This window comes from Colius striatus, chromosome 6 (assembly GCF_028858725.1).
Source record: "Colius striatus isolate bColStr4 chromosome 6, bColStr4.1.hap1, whole genome shotgun sequence".
Lineage (NCBI taxonomy): Eukaryota > Metazoa > Chordata > Aves > Coliiformes > Coliidae > Colius > Colius striatus.
This window is the reverse complement of record NC_084764.1, coordinates 19,686,852-19,699,689: the sequence shown is the minus strand read 5'-3', so window position 1 is coordinate 19,699,689 and position 12,838 is coordinate 19,686,852. Positions and strand designations below refer to the sequence as shown.

At 36.6% G+C, this 12,838-nt stretch overlaps 1 protein-coding gene across 7 annotated transcripts in view; it reads left to right on the top strand.

The window, feature by feature from the left end:
- The window catches only part of RALGAPA1 (Ral GTPase activating protein catalytic subunit alpha 1), a 133,857-nt gene that overhangs the window by 17,735 nt on the left and 103,284 nt on the right, over window positions 1-12,838 (top strand). For all 7 annotated transcript variants that reach the window (XM_061998463.1, XM_061998462.1, XM_061998461.1 and 4 more), the window contains exons 7-11: window positions 1,160-1,275; window positions 4,135-4,273; window positions 9,279-9,487; window positions 9,932-10,171; window positions 12,319-12,510. In XM_061998463.1, coding sequence (XP_061854447.1) covers window positions 1,160-1,275; window positions 4,135-4,273; window positions 9,279-9,487; window positions 9,932-10,171; window positions 12,319-12,510 — 896 coding nt within the window. The remainder of the gene's footprint in view (window positions 1-1,159; window positions 1,276-4,134; window positions 4,274-9,278; window positions 9,488-9,931; window positions 10,172-12,318; window positions 12,511-12,838) is intronic.

Below are 12,838 nucleotides of genomic sequence, written 5' to 3'. Positions count from 1 at the left end.
ACATGTAAATAAATATTTGGTATTTGAGCAACACAAATGTTATACTATTATTTGCATAAATTCCAAAAGAAATTTATTATGCCTTTAGGAAAAATTTTATTTGGGCAGGTGCATTCCCAAGGTGCATAGGGAGAACTTAGTCATTACACAGAATCACAGAATGAAAGGGGTTGGAATGGAACATCTAATCCAATCCCGTGCTAAAGCAGGTCCACTTAGGTCAGGTCACACAGGAAAATTTCCAGGCAGGTTTTGAAAACCTCCACAGAAGGAGACTCCACACCCTTCCTGGGCAGCCTGTGCCAGGGCTCCCTCACCCTCAAAGTGAAGAGTTTTTTTTTCTTAAGTGGAACTTTTTGTGTTCCAGCTTTTGTCCATTACCCCTTGTCCTATCGCTGGGCACTACAGAAAAAAAGTGTTGCCCTATCCTCTTGACATATACCTTTTAAATGCTTGTGTTAATGAGATTCCCCCTCAATCTCCTCTTTCTTCTCCAAGCTGAACAGCCCCAAGTCCTGCAGCCTTTCCTCATAAGGAATTTGATCCAGTCCTCTTATCATTTTGGTGGCCCTGCACTGGATTCTCTCCAGAAGCTCTCTGTCCCTCTTGAGTTGGGGAGCCCAGAACTGGATACAGGACTCCAAATGAGGCCTTGTCCTGCTGGCTATACTTTTCTTGATGCACCCCAGGATCCCATTTGCCTTCTTGGTCACGAGGGCACATTGCTGACTCATGTTTAGTTTATTATCAACCAGGACTCCCAGGTCTCTCTCTGCAGAGCTGCTCTTCAGCAGTTCAGCCCCCAGCCTGTACTGGTGCATGGGGTTGTTCCTCCCCAGGTGCAGGACTCTGCATTTGTCCTTGTTGAACCTCATGCGATTCCTCTCTGCCTACCTGTCCAGCTGATCAAGATCCTGCTGAATGGCAGCACAGCCTTCTTGTGATTAAACAAGAATCAATATCTCATGTGTTTTTATGTCTGAGAAATTAGTTTTAATAGTATTTATTAACTAAAATTTTCTAAGTTTTGTTATTCTGTGTATGGTTTTGCCTGTAACTCTCTCTGCTTACCCTAATCCATTTCCACTTTCAGAACCTGGTATGTATTTATGCATAAGAAGAAATTATCTACTTCTTTTTATTTTCTTTTTTTAAATAGCTCAAGTGACAATAGAGGAAATCACTCCACTTGTTCCTCCCCAATCAGGAGATAAAGGGCAAGAAGATTTAACAAGCTATTTTTTAGAAGCACTTTTGAAATACATAGTAATTCAGGTATGTTCTAAAGTTTTCAAGCAAATATCCATTACAAGAAGACATTTACTAGTAGCCCTACAAGTCTTATCTAAAAATGTTTTAAATGTTCTTCTCCCTCACCTCTACCTCAAGTGTACTTTCTAAAAAGCAAATTCTTCTAGAAACATTTTCACTTATCTCCAATGTGAAGATTCATAGGTCTGTTACCACAGGGTCTTGGATCAGGTTGCAGCATGGAGAAAAACAAGATATATCAGTCACTTCCAGCAGTGCTGATTTCAGCTCCCCATTTTCATCTCCCCCTCCCTGCCCTGTTGCCATCAGCTAGAGGAAGGATCAACTGGGGTTGCTATTATTGTGAGTTTTGTGGTAGCCAGGTGCTTTGTTTTTAAAAGTAAGGAGAAACTGCTTACTGAAAGTATTTGATTTTTTTTTTGTGATTTGGGCTTTTAATGAGTCGTAGACTTTTTCTGGCCTTTCTCCTAGGTTTATACTCAGGCTAGCTGACAAAATCAAACAGAAACAGGATGCTAGACTCAATGATTTGTAAGACTGGGACTGCCAGTGTCTGTGCTTAGGGTCATATTTTTCCTTCACCTATCTTTCTGGAATTTCTGCTGTTACAGTTGATTAACCATACAGCTTCTTAATTCTTTAGTTAAAACACTGAGCTATTGGAAAGCCCTGGTTAGTAGAAATGCTCCAGGGTGTTTAGAGTGTGACACAGATTATGACTTTGTAGCAAGAGCTTGTGGGGGTTTTTGTTTGTTTGTTTCTGATCAACAAGATATTCACTATCCAGATTTTGCAGGGATGGTGCCATGACTCCTGTTGGTATCTTAGCTATACTTACTAGGACTTTAGTTTTAGGAGACTTGTAAGCTCAGACAGAATACAGTGTACTGCACAGAAAATTTGGTATTACTCCTGTAACCGAGCAAGTGAACCTCTTCACAAGAGAAACAGTGGGAAACGATACATATTTGGAATACTTGAGATCTACTGAAGCTTAGGAGGTTCTGCTTGAAAGTGGCTACACTACTGAGATTACACTTGCTTAGTGGTGTGACTATGTGAATATCAGGTAATAAGATTTTGCAGGTCCTAAGCTACCTTATAGATTATAGAGCTGAACTGCTCACAAAATGAAGACCTTCATGGATATGGTGTGCAGCTTGGGTGCAAGCTGTGTCCTTCCCTTCCTAGTTTCACACTTCCATGGTCTCAACCAGTACTTGAAATTCCTAGGACAGGGCATTGGCAAGAGCTCCTATCAAAAACTGTGACCTAGCTATTATATTTTATGTAATTGATTTTCTGGCTAGTTAGCATGTACTTCTTCTGAGCCTGCTCTGTTGTCATGTGCCCAGCAAACTACTTGCCTGTGTGACTTACTGTATTCCAGTTTACTGCCTTCCAGGTCAGACTTGTCCAGCAGAACCCAGTTAGGTATCTATCCATAAGGTTTTTTCACACTTTTGCAGATGGTGAAAGAGAAGATGGTCAGTGCACAAATATGGTCAATGTTAAATGAAAACATATCATTGCTTCTCTTTATCTATCTTACTCGGTGAACTTGCAGTGCTGAAATAATTTGCAACCTCATTTTGTTGCTTCTAGCATCTTCCAGTTTGAGTAGAGATTGTCATACTTGTGATTTGTAGGATGAGCTTAATGATGACTGTTCACTTTGAATAGAAATACCCCTTACCTTCTTGAAGACAACTGCCTTCTTAAAATTTGGTAATATTCTGTTTAAATTTAGGTAAATCACCGAGATAGATGTCATAGAACTTGTTCACTATGTGAATGCTGAGGTCTTTTGCTGAAGTCTTTTTAAAGGGACTGATAATTTCAAGCTGAACTTCTTTGATATTAAGTTCTGCTGAAGGACTTTGTGTCACTAATTTCTACGTTATTAGTCACCCATTCTATTGAATTACATTGGGACTATATGTATGTATATTAGGGATATAAGTTAGTGATAGATATGGCAGTGCTGGGTTAACAGCTGGACTTGTTGATCTTAAAGGTCTTTTCCAACCTAAATGATTCTATGATTCTATATGTATGTATATTCCATTCTAAAGTCCCATTGCCCTGAAAATAGATCATAACAGAACTGTGGACTTTAACTAAGGAATAGGGAAAGGGTAAAAAAGAAAAAAAAAAGGAGGAGGAGTAGAAAAAAAGGCAAATCTTCCTTTATATTCTTTATAGTAGACTTGGCAGACTACCTGGCTCTGCAGGCCAATGGATTCTCTGGGACAAAGGTGGAAACTGCATGTAGGGTTTACTAAGGAGACATTACCGTACTTTTCAGTAGGAAAGCATTTCGTAATGGGGAAGGCTTAGCACTCATCATCTATGTAGGTAGATTTGCATAATTCAACTTTAAAGTTGTATCTTCTGCTTCTGGTTGACAGATTTGTTTGTTTGATGTTGCCAACTGCACAGGTGAATCCAAATAACTATTACAATGACATTTCATGGTTGAAATGTGTTAGAAGAAATTGTCAAACAAATGTTCAGAGTGGTGTGGGTTGTTGTCCTATTCTTACAAAACATTTTGAAATATAAAACCAATTTTATTAAAAACAATCATTTTGGGTTTAATCTCTGTCTTGGCAAGATGACCATAAAAGCAGATATATTTCTATTTGGTTTAGTATTTGATGTGTTCAGATTCATTTTGAAGCAGTGTTTTGGAAGGGAACTGTCCTTGCCTTATGGACAAATCCTAGCTATTTTCTAAAAACGTTTTATTAAGTTGCATATGGGTTTGTTCCAAAGAAATAACTTACAAAGAAAACATTTCAGTAGTCATCTTTCTCTTCTACTTCTAGTTGTTTACTTTATCCAACTTCTTTTTTTAAGGTTAAGAGTTTAGAATGGAAGAACAAAGAAAACCAGGAAAAGGGATTTTCATTTTTATTCTCAAATTTTAAGAAATACTACTTACCTTCTATTTTCCCAAACATCTGTAAGGAGACCAGCTTGTATAACCCTATACTTGGTAAGTTTGAGCACACCTGATATAAAATAATTACATTTTCTCAAAGAAAGAGAAGAGCAGACCATTGTTTTTTGCTTGAGTCATGTTGACCAGAAAGAACATTCTCTGCAAGTATTTCCTAGGAAAGAACGTATTGTGGCTTCTGTTCATGGTTTTCAGTTCTCTGTGGAGGCCCTTGATCATTTCATTAGATTCAATGTTGCTGTATTAACCTGATGTAGATAAATTAAATGTTCTTATAAAACAGTTCTTTAATGTGACCTCTGCTGTTGACGTAATTTGTGCCCTGATGAGAAACTGCTGCTCCTGATATAAAAGGTGTTAGTGTGCTGTTCTTTGGGGGATGTTGCTTTCATCTGTACAGAATCAGTGTTTGAATCATGGTACTTCAGAGAGGACAAAGTTAGGTTATGGTGTGGCATCAACCATATTATGTCAAGAGCTTGCATTTAAAAGAGGAAGCTTGATTTTAACAGTCTTTAAAGCTCATGTTACTAGAGTATATCTTTCCATATAGCAAGGAAATTTTAGATCTTTGCTAAGCAAACCCAACTGGAGTTTTGCTCAGAGGTTTTAAGCCTGTTCTAAATCAGTGTTGTTTGCAGATATTGATTTTGCTAGCTCATGTTTGTGTGTACTCAGGCATATGTTGGTTCAAGACTCTTGATTGCAAAGCAATACCACGTACAAAGGGTTTAAACTGACATTTTGTTACTTGAGTGATATGAACATCTCATTGCTCCTCTTACCTGTTAATGCAGCATCTCCCAAGTGGTGTTTTCCAGACACAATTTCATACTCAAACTGTCAGAGAAGTTTGCTGAAAATGTCTTAGTTTCTACCAGTCCATGTACATGTATTTGGACTGTAGCTTTCTTCAGAAATGGGTGATTCAAAACTGTTTTCCTGGGAGAGACAAACAGTGGACCTTCTCATCTAGGGGAGAAGAAACAGTATAAATCCATCCATAAGTAACAGTAACTCGAGTTGTGTGAGATACTGAAAAGGTTCAATGATAAAATAGCTATGAGAGAGATGGTAAGCCATGCTGAGAGGAGACCTACTGCTGCTTGATGTCCTAGAACAAGAAATGTGGAAACAATTTTCTCTTATGAAGATCTTGATTGAGTCTTCCAAAGAGGTGTTACTGTAGTCCTCTTTCTTGAACTGTAAACAAGAAACTTCCAAGGCCTCAGTGAGAAAGAGGACAATGGGGAGCAAGACGAAATAGGCACAGATCTCCAAAACTACTGTCCACGCCTTAAACTGCAAAGTTGGCAACAATGACAAGGATTTGGGGGAGAATACAGTAATGAAAGCAACAGAAATTCTGGTAAGTGTGCATTTTCCCACCATATTGAAAACAATTCTGTGACTACTCTGAATAAAACAGACAGCATTTAGTCAGAAAACAGGGTGAACTTGGGCACTGAACCTACTACTAAAAAAGTTCTTGTGCTACTAGTGTAATGTTTAATTTAGGAGAAGTCATGAGGTACAAATCAACACAGGGCTTTACTGGAAATACTATATTGGATTGAGGTTTTTTTATTTTAAAAAAATATCTTAAGGCAGCTTTTCAGGTAAGCATATTGGTTACAGTAACAAGCGGCAAGCATTCTAGTTGCAAGAAGCTAGTATTGGGCCTCCTCCAAATTCTGATTTAGGCTTAGAAGAGCAATACAAACTTAGAAGAGCCCATTTTTGCTTGTTTTGAATGTCTTTTAACATCTGTTTAGATTCTATAAGATAGTGTTTTAGAAACTGTTTAGGAAGAACTACAGATAGGGCAATAAGATTCCAGGAGCATTGTAATGTGTGTTGGAAATGGCATAGAAAACATTTAGATGGGCTCCTTCATTTACAGAGAAACAATATGTGTGCTGTCCTACAGTCCTTCGCAGCTCTTCCTTTCATTCCCTTTGAACCCTTTATTGCCTTATACAGAGTTCACAAAATTACAAGTGTCCACCATTGTAACTGTTTTTGCTAGCATTTACATTTTCTACCCTGTGTATGTCTTCCACCACCTACAGCTTCCTGCTCTTTTTGGTAGCAATTCACATGAGGTTCCCAAAGAGGGAAGAGTATGGGGTGGAGAAAGCCCAAAACAGAAATGGAAAAATGGAAAGTTGGGGGAAGGGAATATTTTCTCTGTTGCTATTTGAGTCAATCTAATAAGCTTCTCTTTTGCTTTGGTTTTACATCAGCGTCCTCAACTGGAGCCTCGATGTCTGTTCCCAAGGTAGACAGAAATGTGAGAGTACAAGAAATGACTGAGGAGGATACATTTGTGAAGCAGCTGCAGCACAGTTGAGAGGGAACAGAGAGAAGTGATGTTTTGAGAGGATATCATGAAACTACAGAGGGAGACGAGTGTGCTGCAAAGACATGTTTACTGCATGTCTACTGCATGTCTTGTCCTTTTGAAAATACTGCTAGCATTGCAGCCTTCATGTCCTGTGGAATGCTAACAGATACCAGAGAGAACTCATTTTTGCCTTATTAAAACTGCACTACCAGGCTTTCTTTTCCCCCCTAGATTGTGCTGTTATGCATGCTTCTGTTTAAGATTACATTAATTTTTAATGTACTTACTAACATGTGACTTTCCACAGAATGCAAACAATGTACTGGGTTTTATTTATAGTAAATAAACTATTTGTAAGCTTTTTAAAAAGTCTTCTGTGCTTTTGTTACTTAAGTGGATGGTATGCAAGAGTCACATAGTTTTTTTTTCCTCTAAAAGTAATACTTAGATTAAAAATAGCAGATGTAACTAAAGTCTCTTCTGAAAACATTCCTCAGTTTAGCAGCATCATGATGAGTTTATTGCTACTTTTATATGTGGCTATTGAAATTACCCTGAGATACACCAGTGGTGGTGCTAGATGTTGTGTTGTATATTTGTACAGTTAACAAGGAAACCTTTACAGCAGTCTGACAGGGGCAGCTATGTTCACTTCAAATGGCTAAAGGTATATATGGTTAGGACAAGTTAATTGTCTAAATAGTAACCGATTATTTCTTTGCTGCTATCCAGATTTATTCCTCCTGGATTATGATACTGTAACCTGGCAGAAGATATGCCAGATCCCTTAAAACAACACTTATTATCTTCATATTCTTCAGCATTACTACTTTGCATCTTCTTTCACTCCCACCATTAATATCTTTGAACTGCCTTTTGGCCTGTAAAACCATGGAATGTATCTCTCATTTAACTGCTGCAAGCTACAGAAGAGTTACCACCACTGTGCAGTTTATCACTCTCCATATCTAGATAGGTCTATCACTTTCGATTCCTTCTTTTTTGTTGTTGTTTTTGGGACTTATTTTGAGTGCAGTCACCAAATGAAAATCATGATACTGACACACCAACAGCAGTCAGTCCTCAGACAAATTTTCATATTTTTTTGTATCAGAGCAGACTTGCCCTTCTAGAAATAGGAATAGAGTTGGTACACCACTCCCAGAAAAATGTCATTTGCACCTGAATGTTTTGTAGCGGCTTCAGATCGATGATGATTGGTATTGCAGAGCTGTTCTGTACCCTGTCTTGGGTTGTGCAACCGAGCAAAAACATTCTGGAGTGTTGAGCTGGCTGATGCATGGCTGGGTTTGAACTGAGTTGTTGATACTTGTCACTGTAGAAATGTGCATTATGCACAATTCAAAAATCATCTCTACTTGTCGTGTCCCCTCATCTTTGTAAGTGCACGTGTCATTTCTATTCACACTGAGTTATTAAGGAGTACCACTTTTGTCTGAAGGGGATTCAGAAATGCTGTTGACACTTGTCAGTATCTTTGTCACTATCACAGTAGAGAACCAGAAGAGCTAAAGGGTTCTGAACTATCACATAGTACAGGAGTGAAGAAAATGGAATTGCAGGTTATAGACCCCCAAATAGACACAGTTCCTGTCAATTGACATACTGTTGGAGATTCATTACATTCTCTGGAAGCCAGTACAGAAGCTATGGCTGGACCATCATCTTTCAGTTAAGTCGTACATCTGCCCTTGCTCTGGATGCAAAGTCCAGCAAAATTAGGTAGTGCAAATGTGGCAATAGATGAAGCTGCAAAATTCTTGTGGCTTTGGAGCATCATTTCTCTCTGTTCTATTCATCTTTCATCTACTGGAGGGTCAGAAGAGACTGTATTTATTGCAGCTGCTGTTAGAATACAGTTTGGAATTAATGCTCTCCTATTGTAGCTGTGATTAAATGTTGAGATCTGTATCAGCAAAGAACTGATGACTTATTACTAACTATATTGCTGTCTTGTGGATTGCTGCAGACCAATGTAGAGGTCTTTCTGGGGATACTTCAGAAAATGTAGTTACCCCTTGCATCTGAACTGCATCTGCTTTTTACAGTAGGTTTGATAGGGGATAAGTGACATATAGGACACTCAGAAGTCTATAAAATGATATGAGTTATGTAAATTGTGCCTTAGTAACTTAGACAATTGTAAACACTTCTTAAAAATTAAGAAATTTGAGTATCTTAATTGCATATGAAAATAATTTTCATGGATAGGCCATTTTTTCTTCTAGTCTAGGTATTATTTATTTTGCTAATTAGAATTCTTTTGCAATTTTCAATGAATATTGCTGACATTTATATTTATTAATTATATAATGGAGCTTAAAGAAAGCTGCAAACAATGAAAAGAAATGTGTTTGCTTATTAAGAAAAAAAATGCAAACAAAGATTTAAGGCAATATAAGTCACTTTCAGAACAAAAAGTTTTTTGCATGGCAGAAGAAAATTCCTGTGTGTTAGACCAACAATGTTGTCTCTCTCCAGGAGAAAATTACAGTCTTATAGTCTAATCTTGAAATTTTCTCTGCCACATCCATTTTGACATATCTTGGGATAAGTTGTATAACAGTGAATACGAAAAACCAGCACATGTATTGGTTATGGTTTTAGGTTTTCTTTTTTTATATAGAACTTCTTTTCTGCACATATTTTTAAGATTATGTGTTTTCCTTACAGATATACCACAAATGAGACCAAAGCCACACTATGTAATGATTAAGAAAGATGCTGAAACCAATGAGGCAATATATTGCACAAAGGAACCTTTTATTAAGGCTCGTGTTATTGTCATTCGATGGTTGGTGTCCTTCTGGCTTGAGCCAAAACCTCATACAGGACCTCATATTCCTGGGATGGAAGGTGAAAATGTGCCAAAGAATATTCAGGTAAAATCAAATATACAACATGATTGTTTTCATGTTTTTGTCTTAATTGTTCTGTCAGCATTATGCACTCCAATAATGAAGAATTAAAGAAATTTCTGAACAAATTTTCTGCTTACGAATATGCTTTAGAAGGACTCCTATGTGACCTGATCTAGGTGAACCTGCTTCTGCAGGGGGATTGGACTAGATGATCTCTAAAGGTCCCTTCCAACCCTACCATTCTATGATTCTGTGACTCACAATGCCTTTTTAATTCTAACGTTTTGTTTTTAATCAAATAGACATAGTAAACCATGAAATGCAGTGAATTCTATTTTTAGTGGTCTTTTTTTTTTTTTTTTCTGAATTCTCTGTATGGATTTAAATTCTGTTGTTGCATAACTTAAATGCAACTGTTCGATTGTTGTCCTAAAAATGAGCTATGGAATATTCTTTTTGTTTCAGAGAGCAGCTGCTAGCATGGCTTCAAAGGAGGACAGTAAAAATGACAGTACTGATAAGCAGGATAGAAATGCAGAGCCAGAGCAATCTCATTCTAATACAAGTACTCTAACAGAGAGAGAACCAAGTTCTTCCAGCCTCTGCAGTATTGATGAAGAACATTTAACTGATATTGAAATTGTCCGTAAAGTCTTTTCTTCTAAAAGAAGCAATGTCAATTTTCTGACTGAGATTTTTCGGCAGGTAAGGAGCCCTCTTTAGAATGCAAAAATCTTGATTATTATGTTATAAATAACTATGTCATGGTTTTCTTTCAAGAGCATCTGCGAAGTATGTAAATGTACAAGGGTTTTTGTCATCTTACCTTTAAAGAATTGAAAAGTTAAAATTCTGAATTATTTTATACACAGAATATCCCTTGTTTCTGATTTTCCTAATACTAAACTTGGACTTGGACTTTACAATTCCCTGTATACATGAATGTTTTCTTGCATCATCTCCATAGCTATTAGAGCTCACAACCGAGCATATTAAAATAATCTTCCCATGGGAGTTCATAGCTGTTAAAGAACTTTTTTAGGAGCAATGGAGTGTCCTCACCTTGATAGTATTCCTCAGAAGAGTGACTATAGAAGGTAACAGCTTCTGTTTCTTGCTTCACTGCAACCAGAAATGTTAGCTGAGCATACTCAAAATAGTGTTTCTCAACTGTATTAAACAGATTTAAACTGAGAACATATGCCAGAATACAGAGTCTTTACTTATAATGTGAAACTACATAACTATGAGTTCAATGTGGGAGAACAGAACAAGATAGACATTCTTTGTGCTACTTGCTATAGACTAAACGATGAAGAGATTTTTCTGAGTAATAGTAAAGAAAAATATACTAAGTTTCAATTAAAATGCATGTCACTAATTAATTTAATCAGCAGAAAACAGAACATTTTAAAATCTGGATAAAACTGATATTTTTGCATGGGGCAAATTAATGTCAGAAGCTTATCCACATCCAATATATTGAAAAGTTTGGACATGTTACTGCAGGAGATAATGGAGTTACCTGAATTCTGGTGCTGTTCAAGGGTTTGCAGAGTCTTAAACCATTGAATGTAAAGTCTAAATTTATTGGTGTCTATGCAGAAACTGTTGGTCTCCAGTGAAAGGGACAGTAAAGGTGATTTTTTATTTCATCCTTTTAATAAAGCATTCCATGAGTTCTGTATTTTATGTATTTCATGTGTGCTTATATGGTCTCATTGAAGTCATTATTCAGCCAGAAGATTTTAATATAAGTTCATTTCTAGTGCAGCAGATGTTTGGAATGTTTCTAAATTTTAGGATTAAGTTATTCTATTCAGGAGGAGGTTTCAGTTCTACTGAATGGTGGGAAGATTGTCAGTAAAATGGATTTTAGACTCTAGCATAAAAAGTATATATGGACTGATAGAAGAATGTTAGACCCGATAAACAATAGTGTATTACTGGTGAACTTGTCAGTTGAATTCTGTAATACACAGTGAAATTCTTTTTAATGTGGTAACTGGTACAAAATGTCTATTAGAGAACATACAACGTGTGGACACTCCTTAAAGATGTGGGCAATGAGTTTTCAGCATTCATATCGTGGACTCCATAAAACTAGCTGTTAATGTGGTTTATCTGTTCTTTTAAAATAATAATTAGGGCATTGTGGTCTCTGGTAAATGTATTTATAGTTAAAACCTGGCTAATATTAGAAGTTCCTAACTGGTGACTAGTTGTTACCAGCACAGCAGATACAGAAAACCTCCTGAAGAGGGCACTGATCAGTCATCACACTGACTCAAATCCACGATGTTTTAATTTTGCAGTCTTTTCAGGGAGTAATTTATTTTTTTAAGGATATTGTTTTGTAAAATCTCATTTAGCTATAAATAAGATACATTGCTACGAGGAATGTATCACTTGAATTTTTCTTAGTCATTTAGAACTGATTTAACTCCACTCTTACAAATTATCTGAATGCAACACATTATAATAGAAGTTTCTGCTCATTTGTTTTGCATTTTTTTTTTTTAATGAGTGTTTGGGTCTTAAGTTTTTCAGGCTGAGTGGTGAGTAGATATGCCTTTTCTCTTTGGCAGATAAGTGTCTGAAGTACTGTATTGAGAAGTTTTCTTGTAAACATATTCTTTTCATGTTTTCAGTTTACAGATGAAGAAAGTGAGTAAACATTTAGGTTTAGGAGTTTAAGATTTAAGGAGTTTAGGAGTTTTAGGAGTTTAAGGTTTAAGATCTAACAATGATTGTATTCCACCCCCACCCCTCACCTTATTCCTTAGAACCTGTACATTATAGAGATTTCAAGTACTGTAACTGGGGTTTTTTTTTTGTTTTTCTACTCACAGGCTTTTCTGTTGCCAGTATGTGAAGCAGCTGCCATGAGGAAAGTGGTAAAGGTGTATCAGGAATGGATTCAGCAAGAAGACAAGCCTTTATTTATGAAAGAACCTGAAGAAATCATGCAGTGCACAACTGTAGATTATGGTGAAAATATTGTTGACCACAATTCGTCAGAGAAATCAAAAGAAAGAGAAGAGGTAAAATACTGTCGGTTACTATTTGTGCATCTTTTTGGTACACTGGTAGACAGAAGTGACCTCCTCAATGGATTCTATGTATTATAATTTGCCACAGCACCTGTTGGAGAAAATCAGTGGTAATTAAACAGTGCATAAACAGATTACCAATTTGATCTGTTATCTGTAGATTTCTATTCTGATTAATTAAATGTAAAATTTCATATGGCTTTATGAACTATTCTCAAGTTGTGAATTATACAAGATGCCAACCTTCAACTGTGTAAAAATTATACACAAAGAAAAGGATGTGGAAAATAGTAGTTTTTATCCAGATACTTTAAGGTAA